The sequence below is a fragment of the Lemur catta genome, chromosome 15, assembly GCF_020740605.2.
Source record: "Lemur catta isolate mLemCat1 chromosome 15, mLemCat1.pri, whole genome shotgun sequence".
Classification (NCBI taxonomy): domain Eukaryota; kingdom Metazoa; phylum Chordata; class Mammalia; order Primates; family Lemuridae; genus Lemur; species Lemur catta.
The window spans coordinates 29,427,778-29,451,932 of NC_059142.1; the positions used below are offsets into that span (position 1 = coordinate 29,427,778).

At 47.0% G+C, this 24,155-nt stretch overlaps 1 protein-coding gene across 1 annotated transcript; it reads right to left on the reverse strand.

Moving 5' to 3' along the window:
* Positions 1 to 859: 859 nt before the first annotated feature.
* SCPEP1 (serine carboxypeptidase 1) lies at positions 860 to 23,308 on the reverse strand. Its single transcript, XM_045525695.1, has 13 exons — positions 23,184 to 23,308; positions 20,358 to 20,506; positions 16,390 to 16,479; positions 14,478 to 14,633; positions 14,076 to 14,150; positions 11,765 to 11,837; positions 8,056 to 8,093; positions 7,414 to 7,542; positions 6,660 to 6,753; positions 5,717 to 5,830; positions 3,270 to 3,407; positions 2,044 to 2,207; positions 860 to 1,454 (listed from the first exon to the last, which is right to left on the reverse strand). Exons 1-13 carry the CDS (start codon positions 23,257 to 23,259, stop codon positions 1,392 to 1,394), a joined length of 1,359 nt encoding a protein of 452 aa, XP_045381651.1. The 5' UTR covers positions 23,260 to 23,308; the 3' UTR covers positions 860 to 1,391.
* Between the last annotated feature and the right edge of the window lie 847 nt (positions 23,309 to 24,155).

Here is a 24,155-nt window from a genome sequence, read left to right on the forward strand (position 1 = left end):
GTAATTCAGTGCTTTGGTGATTCACCAGGAGTCACGAGCCTCAATAGCATGCTATAACTCACAGCCAAAATTTTTGTAACAAAGGATTCACAGCAAAAGCAACAGGAAAAAAGATACGCCTTGGTGGAGGCCAGAGTATCCAGCCCAGGCTTCCAATGTTCTTCCTTTCCAAGGGCACACTGGAGTGCTCACTCTCTGACAGTGAACCACAGGGACATGTGTGAAGCCTCTGCCTAAGGAAGCTTGTTTTAGTGTCAGGGTCCAAAGGGGCTGGCCATGTGGGCATAACCTATGAACTCTTTCCTTATACTCTGCAGGAATAGGCTTGGGGTTCGGTTTTCAAAATCTCAGCCCTGCCACTGCATGAGGGAGTGCTTCATTCAGGACCATCCTAGAAGCTATTAGGTCCCTTATGCTATGAATTAAAAACTAACGTCCTAATCTTTTTTTTTTTTGAGATAAGGTCTAGCTCTGTTGCCCGGGCTGGAGTGCAGTGGTGTCATCACAGCTCACTGCAACCTCCAACTCCTGGGCTCAAGTAATCCTCCTGCCTCAGCCTCTCAGGTAGCTGGGAATACAGGTGCATACCACCATGCCTGGCTAATTTTTCTATTTTTTGTAGAGACGGGGTCTCAACATCATTTTAATTTTAAAGAAATGTGACAATCCTTCGACTAAACAACTACACTCTTATAAATTTATTATAAGGAAATAAGGATGTGTGTAAAAATATAACTTAGGCTGAATCATCAGAGCACTATTTACAATAGCAACAAACTAGAAATCACTTGCAAACAACTGGGAGTTTGATAAAGAAATGATGGTACGACCTTAAAAGGAAGTGCTTAGCAGCCACTAAAACTGTCACAGAAGAACATTTATTGACATGAAAAGGTGTTGAGGACATATTGATATGTCAAACAAAGTAGACGGTAAAATAACACACAGCAATGATTCCATTTTTGTAAAAAATATATATGCATATATAGCAAAAAAAGATCTGCAAGGACAGACACTAACTTGGTAACAGCGCTTATCCCTGGGAAGGGAGTATACGGGTTTTTATTTTGTTCTTTGTTTATCCGTATTTCCCACTTTTTCTATAAATCACAGCCTTTGCTTCCATAATAAGAAAAAGTTAATCTGTTATTACCCTTCATTTTGATTAAAACAAATCCATTTAAAAAATCTTATAGGTTTTTTTAAGAAGCAGAAATGATTTTCAAGTTTCCCCAGAGGGAACGATTTTATCCTCTGCGGTCGCTGGCAGGACCCTTCACGATCACAGCCCGAGTGGGAGTCATGGAAGAACGGTGCTTCCTGCGGCTTCGGGGTCCTCGGCTCGGCTCCTGTGCCCGAGGTCCGCCCAGCTCAGCTCCGGCCCGTCCATCCTATTCCTGCTGAGTCACCATTCTCATCATCTTCAGAGCCATGTCCCCTTGGTCAGAAGGAACCTAGGACGAAGCAGCATCGGAGTCAGTGCTCCTGGGGCTGTTCCTGGGGCTGGGTCAGGGGCAACATCCTGAAACCTTCCGCCTCCTGCCGCTCCTTCTGTAACTCCTTTGCAGGTACGAGTGAGGGCTGGGGCGTGGGGGCAGGATTTAGCCTCCACAATCTCCCTCAGCCCGAGGAAAGCCACTCGGTCAGCGCAGCCTGGGGGAACACCATGTGCTTGCCTGGCACGTACAGGAATGGGACAGCCTCGCCGCTTGGCTTTAGTGCGAGGATTACAGGCATCAGCCACCACGCCCGGCTGGGACAAACTATTAAGGTGAAAGTAACTTATTAATTCATGTAAACACAAAAAATTAAAGGACAGAGAGTCCAGCTTAACTCTCTCAGGAGGATTTACTCTTTAAAATGAGGTTCTAGATGCAAAAAAGCAAAGTGCTAATAGTGGAATTTTGTTAGAGAACTCAACACTCCCAAGCCCAAAACAACCTCTAATGAGACGAATCCAGGCAGCGGGCACACACGCAACACACTGCCTGAGGCTGCCCTCTCGAGCACGACCTCACGTCTGGAGCAAAAGCTCTCGCTCACCATGTGCCCAGCTCTCAGGATCCAGTAGAAGGCCAGGTTCTTGTAGGACTTGACAAAAGCAGATGTCTCTGAGGACTCAGGGTCACTGTACAGGGCCTTCCACTTCAGCTGGTTGAACTTGGGCAGTTCTGGCCACTTCAGTTTCCTCAGCCAGGCCTCCTGACCTGGTGATGGGGACAAAGAGAAGGGCTTGGCATTAATAGCTTGGTAGAGTAGAGGGAAAAAAACAATAAAAAAAACTAGGTCCTAAAACTTGGTGTTTCTCAAACTGCCATGTGCATAAAACTCACCCAGGATCTCGTAAAGTGCAAATTCTGATTCAGGAGGTCTGGGGGGGCCTGAGCATCTGCATTTCTTGCAAGCTAGTGGTGACATCTAGGTTGCTGGGGGAAGCCTGACAGCTGTGGAGTCTGACTGTCTTTGCGTTTGTCTCTCCCACTGCCACCTGCTCTTTAGGAAGGGAACCGGGGACCTCTAGAGGCTGACAGGGCTGTCAGGAGGACTGAGGAGTCTCTAGACTGAGTACACAGTCATGACAGTCACCTGGCCAGTTCATGGAAGAAATGCAGCAGCCTTTCAAATTATTCTCAGTGCCCTTGCTTAAGAGTTGCAAAAATATTCAATCCTGCTTACTTTAAGAGGTACATCATATCCGCCAGACCTCGTGCCTCGAGTGGCCTGGGGTTCTGAGAACCTGTCTCTGGGCCCCTGCCAGGCCCTGTTGAAATCAGAAGTGAGCACACAGGTGGCAGGCAACAGGGCAGTCCCTAGGATTCCACAAAGGCCATTTCCCTGGGTCTTCAGGGTTAGAGGGTCATTAGGGTTGTTAGGGTCTAGTTTTACTTTGCTTTGCAGTGTTTAACAGGTACTGTGACTTTGCTCAAAAATGAGGCTTTCCCTCAGTTAAATAGTACATTTGCCCAACTGCCAGGAAAATGTCTTCTTTTTTAGTTTTGTGGTGGGGCAGGTATTGTTCTTTTCTTTAATCATCCCCAAGGGCCTCAAAACCTGGAAGAGCCCAGGCTCCTCTACAGGGTCGCAGCCCTGTGCAGCTGCCCCTGCTTTGAAGAGTCAAGGTCAGGCATGGATGGACGTAACAGGAAATGACCTTCCTCCTAGCATTTCCACATCACCAACCCCAAGACCGACGTGATGTGTCTGAGGCCGGTTCCCTTCCAGCTCAACCCCTGAAACTGCCTCCACATGTCCCTCAGAGTTGTCCCTACCCATGGTGTCCACGATGAGGTCGAGCTGTCCATTATACACGGTCACGTTGAGCCCAGTCTCCAGCAATTCGTCCACGATGCTGATGACTGGCTTCATGAAGTCACGCTCCATGTTCATGAAGACGTTGGTAGCCTGGCCTGCCCACGGGGAAGGAGAAAGAGGCAGCAGTTTGGAATATGCCAGAACAAGAGATATCCTTCAGCCCAGAGCATCTTGGGCTCTGGCACCTAAAAGTAACCACCATGCAACACCTTACAAAGACTCAACGCACAGGTGCTCACAAACAGGGACGAACCAGCCCAGAAATCCGTGCCTGACTGGTCCATTCACACTTCCAAAGAGGAACAGACACATGGAGAAGGCTCTGTCCAAGGAAACATTCCTTAGACTGGGACACTCGGGGAATAAATTGTGCTTTGGGCCAATGTTAGTTTTCGTCTTGTGCTGAGTAACACTAGGGTCAGGTTTCAAGTTCTTTTGTTTTGTTTTATTTTTGAGATAGTCTCACTCTGTTGCCTGGGCTAGAGTGCCGTGGCGTCAGTCTAGCTCACAGCAACCTTATGGGCCATGCGATCCTCTTGCCTCAGCCTCCTGAGTAGCTAGGACTACAGGTGCACACCACTGCACCTGGCTAATTTTTTCTATTTTTAGTAGAGACAGGGTATTGCTCTTGCTCAGGCTGGTCTCGAGCTCCTGACCTCAAGCAATCCTCCTGCCTCAGCCTCCCAGTGTGCTAGGATTACAGGCGTAAGCCACCGTGCCCTGCCAGGTTTCAAGTTCTGAACAAGTGGGGCTACATTAAAATAAACCAAACCAGACCTAAACCAATTCAGAGCTGGCCCCCAGGAAAACCGAACAAGTGACAAGCCCCATGCAAGAGAGGAGCTGGTCAGCACAGCATTCCAGCCATTTAATAAATTCCTGACCATCAGCATTACCATCACGATAATGAACAAGCACAACAGCAGCAGCAGCTACCATTATTCGCCTGTCGCTGTGCTAGGTAAGTCTTTCACATGCAATATCCCATTTCTTCTACAGCACTACCCTGGGAGGTAAGAAGCCTTACCCTATACAACAATTCAAGAAAATAAAGCCCAGAGAGGTAAAGAGACATGCCCAGGGTGACACAGCTAGTCAGTGGCAAGCTGAGATTTGAACTCAGGCCTGGCTAACTCCGGGTGTGCATGCTTCACTGTAAACTGGGACTCAAGACCTGGGGGTATTGGCCAAAGATAGTCTGTCTTTTGTAGTCCATATATAGACAGATCCAGAGCCAAAGAGAGTCTTCTCTATCAATAATCATCTGCAAAAATATAATCACCTTGCCTATCCAGCCAACGGGGCAGGGAGGGTCCCTGTAACCAGAGAAGCTGGGGCTGGAAAATGCTGTCATAAAGATAAAATGATGCAGGTGAGCTGAAAAGAGGTTCCCTCGAGGGCCTGACCTGCACCTGGCCTGTCATTCCTCACCTCTCTCAGTGCTGTGACAGGCCCCACAGTTGTACCCATCCCTACAGTTTCTGACACCATATTCTAGCTTTTTATTTGATCTAATTAATTTTTCTTCATTTCTAAAAACCTTAGGGGATCAGGGGAAACAGAAATACCAGGTAGAAGACGAGCTCCCTGGTGACTGCAGGTTGGGACAGGATGGTCCATGTCCCCTGAGAAAGCCAGGACCAGGGTCAAGTCTTAGCCTCAAGGCAGCAGCCAAGGGACCACCCTAGAAAGAGCCTCCTAATCCCACAGTCTTGGGGTATCTTGGACACAAATGAGAGAAAACCCTCCTCAGCTTGGGGTGTTTTCTTTCCAGAAATCTGGAATCCTGCCTGCTCAAGGTCTTCCTAGAGGACCAAGTAGGAACTTCTCCCAGATTTCTACCTGGCCCTGTTCTCTCTAAGGATTCCAGTATTTCCTCACTGTGGCCTTCAGCCCAGGATGCAGGAGATGCCAGGCCACCTCCGGCATCAGGAGGGCTGGGAGAGCTGGTCAAAACCTGTCCAAGCACCTGGGTGTGTCTAACATCCTGCAAAGGATCTTTGGCTGAAAATTGTACCTGCAACCAACTGTGGCCTTGGGCATGGCTTTTTCATTTTGATTTTTTATTATGGTAAATTTCAAACTGATCCCAAAGTAAAGAGAGGAGTATAATGATCCTCTAGTGCCCATGCCGGGCTTCAACAATTACTGACCTATAACCAATCATGTTATTTTTCTCCCAAACCCCTTCTCTACGAACCTCTTATTGTGAACCAGTTTTGACGTGTCATTTACTATCTCTGCATCCGTTTGCTCATCCATAAACTGTGGATAGCAATATTGTTTTATCGGCAACATACCATCACCACCACCAAAACTCATCCTACCAATTAAGGTCTCTGAATTTGCATCTCTTCTCTCCTTCCAGCTCTACAAACGACACTCAATTAGGTCACATAAGTACCTCCCCAGGAGCAATCCTCAGGAATGATTTTGAGCTTCTTCCTGATGGGGCCATTCATGAGCTGACTTAAGGCATCTTGCTGCAGGTGTCTCACGTGGCGCTGCCAAAGATGAACTAAAACCAAACTGGTACACGGTGAGTCAAAGGACTGGAAATAAGACCAAGAGGGCATCTGTACCGAGCTGCTGGGTATACTGTGCAGTAACGGGGGGGTGGGGGTGGGGGTGGGGGTGGGTTTCAGTTTCAGCTGGAAAAGCAAGTGTCACCTTGATTCACCCCAGATGGAGGAGGAAAGTCAAAAACACATTGAAAGTGGAGAGGGTTTATCAGTATTGATTGTGCATTCTAGGTACTCTGGGGCCATTGGGATTATGCAGAACAGCCAAAGAAAATCATCTGGGAGGTGAACACAGGGGTAGCCTGCAGGCTTTGTGTACCTCCCATGGAGGGGGGACGCCAGGCCTCCTGCATCCAAAGGGAGGCTGGTCTGCTCAAAGACAGCTAACTAAATTCAGCCTCTAAGAGAACCGATGTTGTAATTTGGTATATAGAAGTTGGTTCCAAACTTCAAACATTATTCTAAGTGACTAGAAGCCAGACACAAAAGACTAACTATTGTATGATTCCATTTATATAAAATGTTCAGAAAACATTTTATATAAATGGAATCGAGAGAGACAGAAAGCAGATTAGCGACTGCCTGGGGCTGGGAGTGGGAACGAGAACCGACTGCAAACAGACACACGGGCTCTGTCTGGGGTGACGGAGATGTTCTAAAACGGGATTCTGGTGACTACTGCAAAATTTTGCAAATATACTAAAAACCACTTACGATGAGTGAATTTTATGGTGTGTAAATGATACGTTAATAAAGCTTTTAAAAAGCTGGGTTCTTTTTGCATGGAGGCTGAGACAGGGTGTACCAGCTTCAAGGTTCACTCACCTAGGTGGCTCTGCGTGAATTCTAGACTCGATGTCATTGCAGACACGGGAGCACTTTTAGTTAGGATGTTATAGAAGTTCACTCCATCTGTGTTCTGAAATAGAAAAGTGCACGTGGCTGTTTGTTTTCTTTATTTTTCCATCATTAAAGTTGCAAACAGAAAGGAACATGGCTCTCTATCTTATCCAAGGGCAGCTTTAACTTTGTAAATTTGCTCAGATCAGAAAGAAATACAGTGCTGAAGGCTCAGAAACCAGCTGTGTCGGCCAACTCTCCCGGGAGTGGCGAGCAGCTCAGACGTGCAGAGTTCAGACCCTGCAGGAGAAAACGAAGGGCCTGTGTGTTGATTTACAAGGAGAACAGAGCCGCGGAGCGTCCTGCACACCCAAATCCCTGGCCAGCGCCTTCTTCTCTCTGGCTCATTGGAGTCAGAATGTTCCTCGGCAAAGGTCCGAATAAGGGAATATGTTGTCTCTGAACTACACCCTCACCTCTGTAAGACACAGTCTTTCTTATAGAATCCATACATTCAGTCAAGGACAAACAAGTCTCACAGGTCTGGGGGGCTTTCTGACCCTGTATGGGGCCGCCACATCATCGCTCAGACCCAACAGCTTCGTCATTCAGCGTGCAGTCATTTCCAGATATGCAGGGAGGCTCAGGATAGACCCCAGTCCTGAGAACACCCACCACGGGCCCTCGTACCCACCAGAAAAAGCCGAGCAGGCTGGCCCCGCAGTGTGTCCCTCCTTACCTGTTCAACGACCATTTCTGCTTTCCCCCAGAGCTGGGTGGCCTCTGCGTAGAGCCCCTGATCTACGGCATCCAGGACTTGCTCTGCAATCTTAGACACCTCTGACAGACCTTCGTCTTCCAGAAGAGACTAGAAGGCAAACCAAGAACCAAAAGGGCCATTTTACTTGGGAACATCACTCTGGCGTTGCCACAGTGAGGGACGGGTAGGGAGAAAGAGCGGGAGGAGAGAGTACAGGAACTCACAGATGAAAGTGTATCGTTACAAGTCACATATTTGTTGGAAAAAACAGCAAAATGTAATCTGAATCCAGATGGTGGGTATGTAGGTGTTCACAGTGATCTTTCAACTTTTTTGCATATTTGAAAATTTTTATATTAATAATAAAAAGTTAGGGAATGAAAAAATTGTGTTCCTTATACCTGGAAAAATAGAACAAGTATGCTGATTTTCTTTCAATTTGTCCCTTAGGCTAGCTGTTGCTTTGGGTTTCGAATTCGATATGGATTAATAGTCCCTAAGGAGCAGTGTCAACCACATGGGAAACCTCATCTAGCTTCCCCTTTCCTAGGGCCAGAGCCAGAAGAGGTCAGCTGAGCTGTCTACCATGGAAGATGCAGAGGTGAGGACCCGTCTACTTACCATGCTGTACAGGTAAGGTCCCCAGGAGACCACCGAGTCTAAAGAAAACCACATACGTACAAATTAAGTGCACAAATTAAGTATATTGTGGCTCTGTCTTTGCAAAGACAGACCTAACCTGTTTCCCTCCAAATCAGGAAGAGACAGAAGCAAGAAGCCCAGTGGCTTTGGACTTGAAGGCCCCTCACTGCACCAGTACCCGTGCAGGAGGTGGGCTGACATTTCAGTGGCTGGAAGGTGGGACAAGGGTGTGGGGGCCTTTCTGCTGACTCTGAGGACTAATGGCACATTACCTTGGCCTGATACTGGCCCAGGAAATGAGGCATTGCCAGTGACGGCATCCCCAAAGGCAGGCTGTGGGTGTGCAGGTGGAGCCTCTTATCTGCAGACTTCTAGGCTTTTTGACAGCTTAAAATATTTCCCCGCCCTCACATTTCTGCGCTACATCTTGTTTGCTCCTCTAGCTTGGAGACATTAGCTTCTGCCAAGGAGCTAAATAAGGAAGAGGACTAACGAGTTTGTAACTCAAGTGTCTGCGGCTGTACTGCCAATCAGCTCATTCCCATCCCACCAACATATTGAGAATTTCCTTAGGCCCTGAAGGCAGCAAAGAGCTCAGGAAGATATAAATATGAGCGACACAATGCCTGTCCGCAAAGAGAACAGCTGGCCTTGGGTTAGACCAGTTCATGACTATCGTATCACTGGGTAAGACAAGTGCTGTTGAGAGACATGCCAACAAAGAACCAAGGACCTTGATTTATGAAGCACATTTCAGTCTGTTGCTCCATTGCTTAAGAGCATCCAACGGCTCCCTAAGGCCAAGGATCTCAAAGTAGGTTTCAAATAACCTCAGTTCTGCAGGATTTTAATCTAGAAGAAAAAAATGACTTTTTAATTAAATACCTTTGGGGCTAGGCAAAATATAACATTTCTTTACTGCAGGACTTCTCAGAGCTTTTAATGTGCCTTGTCAACCTAGAGAAGGTTGAGCCAGGATTTAGCACTTCCAAAACGTATGTGACCGTGGAGCCCTTTGTATAACACCTCATTGGACTGGTATTCTTCAGAGTATACCTGAGAAATGCAGGAATATCAGGTCCTCTGTGACCTGGCTATCATTCACCTCTGCAGCTTAACCTTCAAGCCCGTGCCTTACTTTCCCGAAATACAAAACCACTTGCAATTCTCCAATGCATCCCATTCCCTGCTTGATCTAGACCAGGGATTGGCAAACTTTTTCTGTAAAGGGACAGCTAGTAAATAATTTTGGCTCTACAGGCCAGCCGGTCTCTGTCGCAACTACTCAACACTGTTCTTGGCAGCCTCCAAACAGACATAAACAGTATGTAAATAAAACAGGTGTGGCTGAGTTCCAATAAAAAACGTATGTACCAAAACAAGTAGCAGGACAGACTTGACCTGTGGGTCCTAGTTTGCCGGCATTTGTAGACCTGCACAGTCCATGAGAACTTTCTGGAATGATGTAATAAGTACTCTACACCTGTGTGGTCCAAAATGAGAGCCAATAGCCACATGTGTTTATTGAGTACTTGATGTATGGATAGTGCCACTAAGAAACTGAAATTTTATTTAATTTTAATTAATTTAAATTTATAAGCCAGGCATGGTGGTGTGTGCTTGTAGTCCTAACTACTTGGGAGGCTGAGGAGGGAGGATCACTTGAGGCCAGTTCAAGGCTATAGTGAGCTATGACTGTGCCACTGCACTCCAGACTGGGCAACAGAGTGAGACCCTATCTCTAAAAATAAATAAACAATGGTACTTTTCCTCCAATGAAGAATGCTTTTGGGCTGGAGGAGTGATAACTTAAGTGGATCTAGAAGGATGGATTAAGATCCGGACAGGCAGATTCACAAGAAGTGGGTAATGGCAAAGAGAAAAAGGTAGATTCCAGACAGGATGAATAGCATGTGCAAAGCCAGGAGGCTAAACCTCCTGATTTTGCAGGGTTAGTACAGCACAGTGGTTAAGTGCAAGGGGGATTCCAGCACCTGCTGCCTAGGTTTGAACGCCAGCTCTATCGCTTTAGCTGGGTGACTGTAAGACAGTTGCTTAACCTCCCTGAGTCTCAGTTTCATCATCTACAAAATGAGGATAATAACAGCATCCATCCCATGGAGGAGTCGTAGGGATTAAATGAAGTTAGCACATACGAAGTACTTAGTGCTGTTGTGAAACTGTGATGAGATCCATGACAAAGTGTGAGGGCTAGCATTGTAATTTTAAGTGATAAACAACTATTTTTTTTGTGCTGCCAACAATGATGCTCAGTTGTGAAACTGCAAACCTCCGAGTTGCAAGGCCTGGTGATAACCTGTGTTGCCATCACCGTGAGCAACAGAGCAACATCTGACAAGAAACCTGCTGGCACCTTGTGCTACTGATCACGGCTTCTGCAGTTTTATCATGTCCTGTGAGGGCCACGAAGAAATAAAGAGAACACTGCAGCCCTCCCCTCCACGCTGACTCAGTTTTATGCCATTTCAGTCCTACCCTGGAGATGCCAAGCACAAGGATGAGAAATAACTATTCCGAGCAGCATCACAATATCCTGAACAAGGCTCTGTAACAAGCTAGATCTCTATCTTTTAGGGGGAAAATATTGGCTGTTACAAGTTAGTATTTTTGAAAATTGAGCCATAATCACAAATCATAAATGCACCCTTCAACGAGTTTTGATGACATGCACACGCCCATGTGACCACCACCCCAATCAAGGCATAGGGCACCAACAGCCTAGAAAGTTCCCTCACGTCCCTCTCCAGCGAATTCCCCTCCCTCCTTCAGAGACAACCTCTCTTCTGAATTCTAACTCTATAGTTTGGTTTGGCCTGTGAAAAATCACCTTTTGTTAGGTTAGAATAATATTAATAGTTCTCAACCAGGGATGGTTTTGTCCCCCAGGGGACACTGGTCAGTGTCTGGAGACATTTTTGGTTGTCACAATGAGGTGGTGCTACTGCCATCTCATGAGTAGAGCCCAAGGATGCCGATACATGTCGTCCAACGCACAGGACAGCCTCCCACAACAGAGAATTACACTACCCCAAAGCGTCAACAGCACTGAGGTTGAGAAACCCTGGTAGAGTTAAGCCCACCAGACTGACGATTTAGCTGTCTGAAGCCACACCCTGGGTGTCTGCAACATAAACAGCTCTTATTTGCACTCCTAACAAGGGTGCTCAGTTATGAAACTGAGAACCTCTGAGTTGCAAGACCTGATGATAACCTTGTCTCGCCAACATGAGTGACAGATGTGAATTTCACCCCAAACACTCAGGCGAGTGTCAGGGTGGTAGATGGGAAAAGATGACAAACCAGATTCGCCTCCGTGCTGAGCTGCACAGACCTGTGTTTGAATACCTGCTGGGCCACTCGTTCTGTGTGTCAGAGGGCACGTTTCAGTACCACTCTGAGTCTTTAGAATGTCTCCAAACTGGAAAATTTAGTTCTTTGGTTTTGAGAATCAAACTGAGAAAACCCAGTTCAGCCCTCAGTGGCCCATGGTAGGTGCTCTGTCCCTGAATTTCTTGGATGCTTTTGTGGCAAACATGTTCTGTGCTGACTTCTCCAAGGATTCAGAACATTCTGCTGTCTTATTCTTTAATCTGGACACCACAGCCCAAAGTTCCAGGAAAAGATGGGCAAAGGGAAGGAAAGAAGTACCTCAAAATTCCATGCTTACCAACAGGGGAGATCCAGGAATCACCCAAAGCAACCCCTGAAAAGGTGCACTTGATGGTCCCCTGCTGAACGGCCTGAAAGAAGAACCAAGAGACATCTTCGCCATGGCGATCCAGAGGCCTCCGTCCCCTCCTCAACAGAGGAAGGAGCCAAGCCTTCACACACTGCCTCCCCTGAGCACAGAAGGCTGCCCACCCTTCCCAAACCTCCCTAGGTATCAAAAGACGGCAGATACCCACAAGACAGCAAGTAACTCTTTCCTGTGGCCATCTGCAATACAAATAGGAACTGTCTGAGCTTCTCTTTATCTTACTCACAGGTGTTGTCAGGATGTATGTGGAGTGAGGTGCAGCCCCTAGTCTTCCTTAGGAGGGACACTGCCCCCCATCTGGCCTGCGATTTCTCACAAGGTGCTTGGGGGGCTCTGTGGGTACAGTCACCCCTGCCAAGCAGCAGAGACCGAAGGACCCAGAAACCTCCCTAGGATGTCCTCGAGGGTGCAGTGGGTACCTGGGGACTAGAAGCTCATGCCTCTCTGTTCCTTTTATTCATTTTCAAAGTAATACATCTGTCCAGTAGCAGAAAATTGGAAACAATCTAAACATTTACCAATAAGACAGGCTAAAGGAATTATGGTTATTTTCATGGTACATGATGACCTTAAAAAAAGAATGAGAATGCTCTTTATGGACTGACATGAAAAGATCTCCAAGGTATATTGTTAACTTTTTTTAAAAAGAGAGTTATAGAATAGTGTAGAGTGTGTAACTATCATTTGTATAACAATGTATATAAAAAGAATATGTGACGTAGTTTATACAAGCATGCGAGACCACTGGAAAAATACAGAAGAAACTAACAACAGAGATGGCATTAGGGATGGGACAGAGGAAAAAGGGAAAACCCTTATGTTGTGCTTTTCACATTTTTTGAATTTTGAATATTGTGAATGCATAAGCTATCTAGAGATCTAAAACAAGAAAATAATGAATATCCTGACTTTAAACATTAGTAATTAAAGAGAAAGAATTACGCATTTATCTGGCTTTTCCAGAAGGAACTTATTTCAGAGTAACTTAAACAGCCTTAGGTGGTGAGGGAAGTGCCACTTCTTGGAAGAATGCCAGCTCAGCTCATAGCTGGGGACACAAGACAGGAGGAGAAAAGCATCCGTATGAAACTCATAATGAAATTACTGATTGAGATGAGAATTACAAATTGATGTTAAAACTACTGGGTGCTAGCACTCTGGGAGGCCGAGGTGGGTGGATTGCTCGAGGTCAGGAGTTCAAGACCAGCCTCAGCAAGAGCGAGACCCCGTCTCTACTAAAAATAGAAAGAAATTATCTAGTCAACTAAAATATATATATATAGAAAAAATTAGCCGGGCATGGTGGTGCATGCCTGTAGTCCCAGCTACTCGGGAGGCTGAGGCAGGAGGATCGCTTGAGCCCAGGAGTTTGAGGTTGCTGTGAGCTAGGCTGACGCCACGGCACTCACTCTAGCCCGGGCAACACAGCGAGACTCTGTCTCAAAAAAAAAAAAAAAAAAAAACTACTGGGTGAAAGAGAAACTGAACATCCAAATAGTGCAAAAATAACACCACTCAGGTAACTTTCTGTCACAGGAAGAGACCCTAACAGTTCAAGGGAGGGCTCAGACTAGATCTAGACATTCATGCCTTGTGATTTGATGTAAAACAAGTGCATATCACCTATGACAGAGGCCAGCCATTTTTTTCTATAAAAGGCCAGATACTAAATATTTTAGGTTTTTGTGAACCAAATGCAGTCTTTCAGTTTCATGTGTCATAAAATATTCTTCTTTTTTTTTTTTTTACTTCCATACTCCCGGAGTCTTTCATTGATCACCAGTAGTTCAACACCAGGTACATAAAGCCTTAGCAAAAAACAAAGGTCTGTGCTTAGAGTTCAGTTCCCACCTACAACAACCTGTTGTCTTTTTGCCTGCCTCTTCCCATAGCAATTCTCCCCTGACTCACTAGTTACATAATCACAGGTGAGGACAGCTTAACTGGTAGTAACCTAGATCTTAGAGAAAGCACAGCCCCAGAAATAAAGTGGTCTCTTCAGTATCAGATACTGCCAGGAAACTTGGGGGCAACCCAGGTGTCCTGAGATTGTCACTGTTCTTTTATGATAAAAACTCTTCATGGTTCTTACTCCACACTTAATCTTAGTCTGCATGCACACGGCCCTATTCAAAGTATATTCAACATCACATGAGTATAAAAAAGTAACATAATCAGTTCTCTGTCCCAAATCATAAGAACAAAGTGGTCTTCTCTGTACCTTATAAAGTTCTAGACCAATGCCAGCTGCCATTTTTCCTCCGTAGGACTCTGAGAAAATGTAGAATGGAACCGTCTGGCAAAAGAATGAATTTACAAAACATTAAATATCCTGATTGCTTTTTAATTCACCCAGATTAACTTCAAATCTGCTTTTGTCTTTTCCCTCTGTATCTGATTATCAAGTCTGATTAGAATATTGACTCCAAGTTCATTCTTTCAAGCGAAAAAATCATCTTTAGCGATGATAAAAACAAAAGTCCACAACCTAATCTTGGAAGTTAAAAGGTTTGTTCTGAAATCAGCCTGGCATTAAACTCTTGGTTAAGTTTACGCTTATTCTGATGGACGCAGAGTCACTCCTGCTAGCCCTTTATTTAGCTGTTCCTGAGTCTTTGCTTACCTGGAATTCTTTGTGGCAATCGAAGAAGGTCTTCAGGAGAACCATCATGTCTGAAGCCACTGTAGCGAGGTCCTTGGCATACGCGTTACTCTTGTTCACGTAACTGAACCCAGTGCCCACAGGATTATCCACAAATAGGAGACTGGCCGCCTGCAACTACATGACACAGGGAAACCAAATGTTGCAGTCAGTTGTCACCAATTATCTTCTTGTTTTTATTTTATTTTTTTAGAGACAAGGTCTCAGTCTGTTGCCCAAGCTGGAGTGCAGTGGCACGGTCATAGCTCACTGCAGCCTTTAACTTCTGGGCTCAAGGGATCCTCCTGCCTCAGCCTCCTGAATAGGTGGGACTATAGGTGTGCACCACCATGCCTGGCTACCAATAAACTTTTGATCAAGTCAGCGAAAACCACAGTGGGCATATTAGTGTAATGATGATATCCTTGCTGCTAAAAGGATTTTAAAAAAATAAGGAACAGGAACATAGACTACAGCAAAGAAAAGCACCAAAAAAACAAAAAAAAGAGTAAAGAAAGAAAGATTAACGCATACATGGGGAGCAAAGAATCTACGCTGTTGCTTTTCATACGATACAAATGCGCTAAAGGCAACACACTAGTGCAGGCGGAACCACGCAGGGACAGCCTGTGCACTAACGAGGCAGCACCAATATGCTCAAGGTCTGAACACCACTCATCAGTTTTCTTTGAGATGAATCCAATTTCTGCATGGGGCTGGCTTCCCTGTACCCTTCAAGAGCAGATTTTATTCTAATACCTTTTCCAAACAGGCTGAGAGTTATAAAATTTTACATATGAAGGGATCCTTAGTGATGGCACAGTCTGGACCCGTCCCTTATTGATCAGGAAATTAAAGCCCAGAAAGAGTCCAGGATGTGTTCAAGGTCACAAAATTGGATGGGTAATGGCAGCGTCAGGATTAGGGCCCCGGTCTCCTCGCTGCTTGCTCAGTAGTCACTGCACATACGATGCCCATGTGTCCCATCATACTTCTCTTTTAGTTCTGGGAGGTTTGGGGACAAGCCAGTGGGGCACTCTGTGCTGCTAGAAGTGACACTTCAGTTGCAAACAAGTACAGGAACGTTCCGGGCCAAGAGGACAGTGTGTGCAAAGATAGGTTAGCTCCTGAGGGGAGAGGGAGGCTGGAGGAGGCGCCCTGAGGAGCGTGGAGCACATCTGTAGCAACAGATGCCACCTGGAGAGCAGAAGCACAGAGCCAAGGATGGCCACAGCCGGGGTGAAGCCCACAACGTGCCACAGCCCAACCAGCAGGCAGCGTGGTTCTGCCCATTGGTGTTTGGCAGCTTGGGAGTGGGGACCAAGCAGTGGACAGCGGGACTGGCCCAGGGCCGGGCTTGGCGAGGCTGTGAAGGGAGAAGGATAATGGAGCTGGGGCTCAGGCGGTTGGCCAGGAGGGGTTAGAGAAGGAAGGGATGCTAAGAATGAGGGGGAGGAGGGGGGAGACCCAGGGACATCAAATGGGGAGGGGATGAGGGATGTAGTCAAGATGCAAGGTAGGAGGGTAGGAGAGAAAAGAGTTAGAAGTTGTGGCCAGAGGGGAGGACCCTGGAATCTGAGACTGCAGAGATGGCCAACAGGGGGGTCATGCAGGGTCCCGGGTGTCTGCTGGCATGGGATGATGGAGAGAAAGGACATCAAATTGGAGAAGGCAAGGAGGCTGGTGCGTAATAACTGTCCTGAGAAACAGGCGTAAAGCTAGGGGAGAGGAGGCCTGCGGACAAGAGCCAGGGGCTCGGCATTCCCGGGAAGAGGGAAGGCTCCGTGGCTGGATTGCTGCACCTGTGGCCCCACCCGGAGATGGGCAGGGTGGGTGGGGCCCCGCCTCTGAGAGGCCACAGGGCAGGTTCAGCTAGGGGCTGTCTCCACTGTACCCAGGTGGTTCTTCGAGGTTTGAGATCTCTGTCAAGGGGGCCAATTTCCTCGAAGTTTCCAAATCCAGTGCTGGAACCTCCTGGACCGCCCTGCGGAAGAGAGAAGAAACAAACATGAATCCAGAGAAAAATTATAGCCAAATCTTAGTTTACAATGGATGACCGCATTCACTGTGAACAATTTGTGGTTCAGTGATGGCTGGGTCAACCTGCACAGAAGACACAACTTCTCCAGTGAACCCAGGGCCTTTGCATTAACCGAGCTTCCCTGGTAACTGCTGAAGTCTTTCTCTTGGAAAGAATCAGAGCTGGGCTGAGAGGCCCTGGAGGGAACGTTCCTACCTCCCGATTCTCCGAGCTGGAGCCCTGGCCTGCCATGGGGCTCGCTGAGCATCAGAGCCCCTTCAGGAACATCTCATCTAACCACTGTCACTTCAAAGATGAATACAAAGGCCCAGAGAGGGGGTGTAGCTGGCCCGGGGCCACTCGGCCATTGTGGGCTCTACCAGGGGTAGACCCCGGGCCTTGTGACTCCTCCCAGGACTCTCTTCCCAGGAAGCGGAGACTCTCTCCTGAGTCCCTGTGGACTGACAAGGGACCCACACCGAGGGCCAGTTTAGTCAAGCAGATTCTTTGGATTTAATGCAGCAATTCCAAAGTCCCAGGGCAGGGAGCACTGGATACTGTGGGTATCCAGGGCAGGATTCTGAACTGAAGTTCAGCGCCCGGGGTCCCCAAACTGGGAGGCAGAAGTTCTGTGGGCTCCGAAGGAATCAGAGACTGGAGTAGAAGAAAGAAATTAAGGGGCAAAACGGGGCGGGTTGGGTGGACTTTCTGGCTGAGATAGGAAGCGGCTCTTCAGGAGATGGTGGGGGAAGTGCTTTTCTAGACAAATCCCGGGAAGGAGCTGAGCTGGGGAGGCTGTGAGGAGGGCAGTGTCAGCTGAGGCCAGGCCACAGGCCCAGGGCCTAGAATAAAAGGATACGGCCTCTCTGTGAAGGTGACACAAAAAATAAAAGGGGCCAGGCACAGTGGCTCATGCCTATAATCCCAGCAATATGGGAGGCTGAGGTAGGACGATCACTTGAGGCCAGGAGTTTTGGATTAGCCTGGACAACACAGCAAGACCCCATCTCTACAAAAAATAATTTTAAAAAATTAGCCAGGTGTGGTGGAGCACACCTGTAGTCCCAGCTCCTTGGGGGCTGAGATGGGAGGATCACTTGAGCCTGGGAGTTTGCGGCTACAGTGAGCTATGATGCACTGCCCTGCAGCCTGTGCGACAGAACGAGACCCTGACTCTAAAAACAAGCAAACAAACAAGCAAACAAAAGCACAGATAAAAGGGCTCTTGGAAAACAGAAGCCAGGACAATTTGTGTAGGGGAATATAAATAAAATTTTAAGAGACAAGATGGAGTCAGAGCTAAGGGGTAACTAGACAATGGCAAGAGGGCCCCGTGGGGAAAGACTTTACGACTCTAATATTTTGAACCTACACCAGCCTAATTCTTATCACACTGGAAGGCTATAAATTTCCCTGATTATAATGTCCTTTGCATCTTAAGATTTCCTAACACACTGGTCACAAGTTCACAAACCAGATGGAGCTGTTTATCGCAGCCCTAGTCACATAAACAGAGGCAAGGGTGCAGCTCCACTGTCCCCCAGCAGGGCCCCGGCTGAGCCAATCAGAACAGGTCCATACTGTGGAATGTCACCCTGCCAATCAGAATCCCAAACTCTGAAACACTATGTGGCAACATTGAAAAATGCTTATCATGCAACATGTAATAAATTAAAGGCAAGATGTATCCTCAAATAAAAGCTGGGCCCTTTTTTCCCAGTGGACTTACTGGGATGAGGCAGGGTCAAAGAGAAAGGGGGACAGCTGGAATCCTGGAGGGAACAGGGTCTTTGGGGAAGGAATCCCCCTGCCTGCTACCCCTCCCCTACCATGGCCACCAGATGCTGGCTGGAGGACACTTTTGCTCTCTTTGAATACAGCCTACTGCAAAATCCTTTTTTATCTAGAACTTTGGGATAGGGTGCTACCAAGGCTTGGGGTTATCCAGTGACTGAAATACAAGAACTGTGTCAGTGGACCAAATGAAACGCTTCAGTGTCATGTCCCTAAAATAGCTTGCTACTCCACGCAGATGACGTGCTCTCGATTCTCGATGATCCCCCCGAGAGAAGTCAGTGCACACGTCTTCCATAGGCAGCTAAAATAGATTTCCTCTTATTATTCTAAATCGATCATTTCTTCTGGAAGCACAATCTTTTCTCTTCTCCCCTGGGCCTCTGGGAAAATGGAAAAAGGCAATTTAGCATCTTCAGCTGATAATCTTCAAATGGTATCTCAGCTCCAAAGGTTAACCTAACCAAAGGTCACCAAGGGGACAGCCTCCAGGGGCCAGGCAGGGAAAAGAGGAGCCTTCTCCCTCCGCCAGGAGCTCCCGGCCCCTTCGGCCCTGTCTGAAAGGGGCCGCCACCACCCAGCTGTGGGGACAGTGAGTTCAGGCTCCAAAGCCTGATTTTTAGAAAGAGGAAGATGTCCTGATTTTAAAATGTTGGCAACTAATTCAATTAAAACAACGATTCCACTCTGCAGTCAGCCAAAAGGACAGCTTGCAACTTCTGAAATTCAGGGTTTTCAAATTGTTTTACTGACAATCTAGAAAGTGTCCCTGGGGTAGCCTGGACAACGGGGAGGCTGAATGGGTAGAACCTGGGCCCCGGCCAGCACCCCCAGCCTCAGCATTTCTGCTTTCATCTGCTTTGCCTCCCATGTGTACACTCTCACTGGGGAATGAAAAGAGTTCTGCTGATTAATAAAAAGTTTGAAAACTACCAAAATCTCCAGATTAGAAAACCAAGGCCCGGGGAAGGAAGTGTCTCACCATGGCTATATATGGCAGGAGGGCGTTGAAAACCCAGGTCTCCTGCCCAGCAGGCCTGGGCTTGTCCCCGGCCTGGCTCTTGCTACCAACATGCTGCACCTTCCTCTCCAGCAGCTCCAGGTGACAGAGCTCCCCAGGCTCATACACGAGGGTTCTTCCTCTAGGGCATTTTCTGTACCTGCACCCTGGGGGCTGAGCCCCACCTCCAGTCCTCAGAAGTGGCACATGTGACAATCCCAAAAGAGATGGGCCCCTCCCTGAAAACCGTTCTTCCCCTCCCTATCTCACCAGAGAGTCTGCCTCGACTGGCCGGGGAGGCAAAGCCTGGGCACCGGGAGGCTGCTTAGAAAGACTGGCATTTTGGAGGAAATCCCTCATGTCCTGTGAAAGTGAGTGCCAGGACCCGTATTTACTGGGGAGCAACCTGGGCCAGGCACACATTTCCCAGAGGCTGAAGCAAAACCATGTTCCTTAACCCACCCTAGACACTGGTCTTCCAGGCGCAGGTGGGCCACTCCTGAACAGATTACTTCAGGAATGCCTGCTCCTAAATACCTTTCCACCAGCTCCCTGCCTTCAACCTACCACCAGAGCTCAGGGTTAAAATGCAAGCCACTTAGGAGGAAGGGGAGGGCCTCACATTCACACTAAACTAGGTATGGTCAAAAGATCAGATTTTCTGGGGGTAAGAAATTAGGGTCCAGGAAAAGAGTGTGGGGAGGGAGAGGGTCAGGGTACCTCAGTCTTTGCTTTGGAACCTTCAAAACACTTTTTATTAGTAGGTAGTCAAATGCATCAACTGGAGTTTTCAGTGAGGGCTCCCGCAGCTGTCTGGACTCCATATAAAAAGATCCCAGCAAAAGGCCAGAACCTCCTGACCCTCTGATTTAGCCTCCTTGGCTATACTATTGCCACAGCCTATCTCAGAAGGATGTCCAAGCCCCAGGCCTGGCTGCTAGACCAAAGCAGTCCCTCGCTGCTGAGCTACCGGCCCTCAAGAGCAAGCAAAGAGCATGGTGGGGGAGACCTGGCCTCAACCTCAGGCCAGGCAGGGAAGCTACCTTACCTGAAGCCACATGACCAGGGGCAGTTCTGAGAAGTTCTTGCAGGGGTTGGTGGCATAATAGAGCCACCAGAACATGTGGGCATCCTCCCGCACAGTCACGTAATCCCATACTTCCTTGCCCTCATCTGTGGGCCAGTCGATGACAGCTCCTGAAATAGAAGGTCGAGTTCATTTTCCTGAAGAATGCTTAATGTCCAGGTAAATTCCAAGCCTGGAAGATATGGCCACGCTAGACTAGAGATGATTTCTTTTATATATTAGGTAATTTACCCACCCCAATATATTGTGAGAATAAGGAAAAAAACCCTCAGCTATGGAAAAAGAAACCAAACTTAATAGAGGTATAGAAGGCTGAGGGCTTTGACTTTTCCCTCCACGTTAATGTCTGGATTTTTAATAGTAACCACGAAACACTTCTTTAATTCTGAAAAACAAGAGAGATCTTTGTATTTTGAGGAAAAAAGAAAAATTTCAAAATGCAATCTGCTGGTTTTTCTATTGCATTTAATACATGATTAAAGAGGCATCACAGGCTGGGTGTGGTGGCTCAAGCCTATAACCCCAGCACTTTAGAAGGCTGAAGCAAGAGGATTGTCCGAAGCCAGGAGAGTTTGAGACTAGTCTGGGCAACAAAGTGAGAACTCATCTCCACAAAAAATTAAAAATTCAGCCAGGCATGGTGGCGTGCACCTGTAGTCCCAGCTATCTGGAAGGCTGAGGCAGGAGGATCACTTGAGCCCAGGAGTTGGAGGTTACAGTGAGCTATGATCACGTCACTGCACTACAGCCTGGGCAACAGAGTGAGATCTTGTCTTTAAGAAATAAAAAAAAAAAAGATGAAAGGGCATAGCGCAAGCAAAACAGAAGCCAGGACAATTTACGTAGGGAAATCTAAAGAAAAAGACTTTATAACTCTAATGTTTTGAACCCATGCTTCACTCCACGCCACTGTACTCCAGCCTGGGTGACAGAATAAGACCCTGTCTCACAAAAAAAAAAAAAAAAAAAAATTGAAAAAAGAAAACAGGCATCACAAATTAGGAGAGCTGAGACTATTCAATGTATGGTACCAGAGCAACTCTTACCTTTTTTGGGGAAAAAAAAAATACAAATTTAGGTCCTTTCAACACTACAAAGCAAAATAAGTTCCAAGTGGATCAAGTATTTAAATTTTACAATTTAAATATTAAAAAAATACAGAAACATAGTTGCATATTTTTCTGACGTCTGGATGGGGAAAGGATTTAAGCAAACCCAAGACACTGTAAAGAAACATATCAACAGAGCTGAGGACAAACAGGAAAGAAAGATCTGCAACAAATGTGAAAAAGGGTAATTTTCCTTACTCATGTTGATTAATTTTTTTAAATTGAAGGAAAAAAGATATCTATCTATCTATCTATCTATCTATATATCTCCAATAATCCCCCAACTCCAGTTTTCCTTAGTTCAGTGGTCCCCAACCTTTTTGGCACCAGGGACTGGTTTCATGGAAGATAATTTTTCCATGGACCTCAGGGTAGGGGGGGTGTGGTGTGGTGGGTGGGGGTGTGGAGCTCAGGCAGTGATAGGAGGCCCATTTCCTAACAGGCCACGGGGACTGCAGCCTTAATTTTTCTAGCATCTGCAAAATATGTATTGATAAAGAGTAGGTTAAATACATTTTCTCTGTCACCTTTTGCTAAAGTAACTTTCAAGCTATGGTATTTTTTTTTTCTCAAAAACTATTCTGTGGTTAAAAAAAGAGCTGATGTTAAAAGATGATGGGAACTGGAGTTTTTCTGCCTTCTACTTCCTCTTTTCTCAAATTTCAAGCCCTTTTGGCAAATAAAAGGACAGTGGTCCCAACAGCAAAGAGAGGAGATGGGACCAGTGAAGGGGACAACGGTGGTGTCTTGTAAATGATTACATTGGAGATTAAGAAAGTCAGAAGGGTGTCCTGAGGTGCAAAGACAATGGCTAAAATATTATAAATGTGGCTATCAGCTTCTATACACAAGTAACACAAGATTGCAGTCTCCTTGGCAATGACAGATAAGGCTCAGGTCCCTTTTGACCTAACCCCTGGCCCTTCTCCCTTCGCTGGCAGTGATCACTGTTAAAATTTGGGGGCCAACATATTTTACAACATTTCCCAGACACAAGCTCAAAAGCCAGACAGATGATTCCTGGTTTACAAAAGGGAAAACAAGAACTGTTAAACAACTGGCCTAAGATCACGAGGCAAGTTTGTGGCCAATTCAAATTCTCAGTTCTGCCTTGAGGCCAGAAAACATTTTGCTGAAGGAGTGAAAATCAATTTGCAAGTCATCCTATTAAATATTAATACAAATTTGTTTTTGCCTGAAAGGCTGGTGCTGGAGGGAGATGTGGTCTTGCCTGTTCAGATGAAGCAGAGGGATAAGGGTCTTATCTCAACAATTCGTCCCATTCGTGGTAGGATTTTTAAGAGTCTTTTTGGCCACATATTTCAGCTCAAAGTGAAAAGGCCTCACAAGCTCATTCAGCAGCCGATCACGGTGGGAAAAGGAGGTGGCCTTCAGATCGCGGAAACCTCATAGATCAGCAGTTTCCCGCAATCATACATTTTTGCACAGCTGCTTCTACCTAGGCGTAGGAGAGAGAGGAAGCACCAGACCACCCAGGGCCGGAAAAGGACAGAAAAAGCACTTTGAATTAAAAAAAAAAGTGAGGTTCAAAAGCAATTTAATTATGCAAGGTAAGAACCGGGGGAAAGAGGTTTTAAAGCACAAACCCACTAACAAACTCTCATCCCTGGAGCGAGGAGAGGCACCGGCCGCTGGTGCGAATTTTGGTCGAACCTACCTGCGCTCAGGCCCAGCAGCAGCAACAGCGGCAGCAGCCACCGCGGGAGAGCACAGGACCGCGGCGCCGGCTCCATGACGAATACCGCGGGGCAGCATCTGCAACAGGCTGGGCCGGGCGCCCCACCACGTGACGGCGGCGGGCGGGGCTGGGGCTGGGCCTGAGGTGGGAGGGGAGGGGCCCGGCGCGGGATGGGCGGGGCCTCGGCCGGCCGGGGGCGGGGCCAGGGCCGGCCGGGCTGCTGCCAGCGGCCCGCGCACCCTCTGCGGGGCGGGCCACCCGGGCCAACCGGGACCCGTGCAATCGCGTTCAGACAGTTCTGCCCGCGCGGCCAGTCGCTCTCTGCCATTTTAGAGAAGGCGTTGCGGGGAGGAGGCGTTTAATGCATTTATCTAAGTCTCGCAACGGATGGAGAGCCTACAGGGGAATAACCGCTGTCCTTCCTGCCCCGCCCATCTCTTCCTTCCCCAACAGAAGGCTTCCCGTTTCCAAACCCACTCCATCTGCCACAAGTCAGATTAGACCTGAACCAGCTGGTCTTTGGAAACCGTGCCACTCCATTTTCAGAGGTGTGTTTTAAAAATTATATTTGTTTTAAAATTACGTATATTATGAACATATTGGAAATGTGGGAAATAATTAGATCATACGTAACCATTGTTGGCATTTGGGATTTTTTTTCATAGTCTTTTACGTAATCTTTTAAACACTAATAAAGGTTTTTATTCTGTTCTCTCTTGATGATTTGTGATCGGCATTATTGTGTGTCGTGACATTATCTTCACAACAGTCATGTTAAAGAGAGAATTGAGGGACTGGGGTTTGGGAAAGGAAGAAAAAGTGGATGGCAGAGATGTTTTCTTGCGTGTGCGTCCGAAGGTCATTTTTATTTTAGGAAGTACTGAATAACTCACCTCACAGAGCTAGGGAACAAGATACAGCGGGAGCTGTATGAAGGTCGAGTTACTTCTA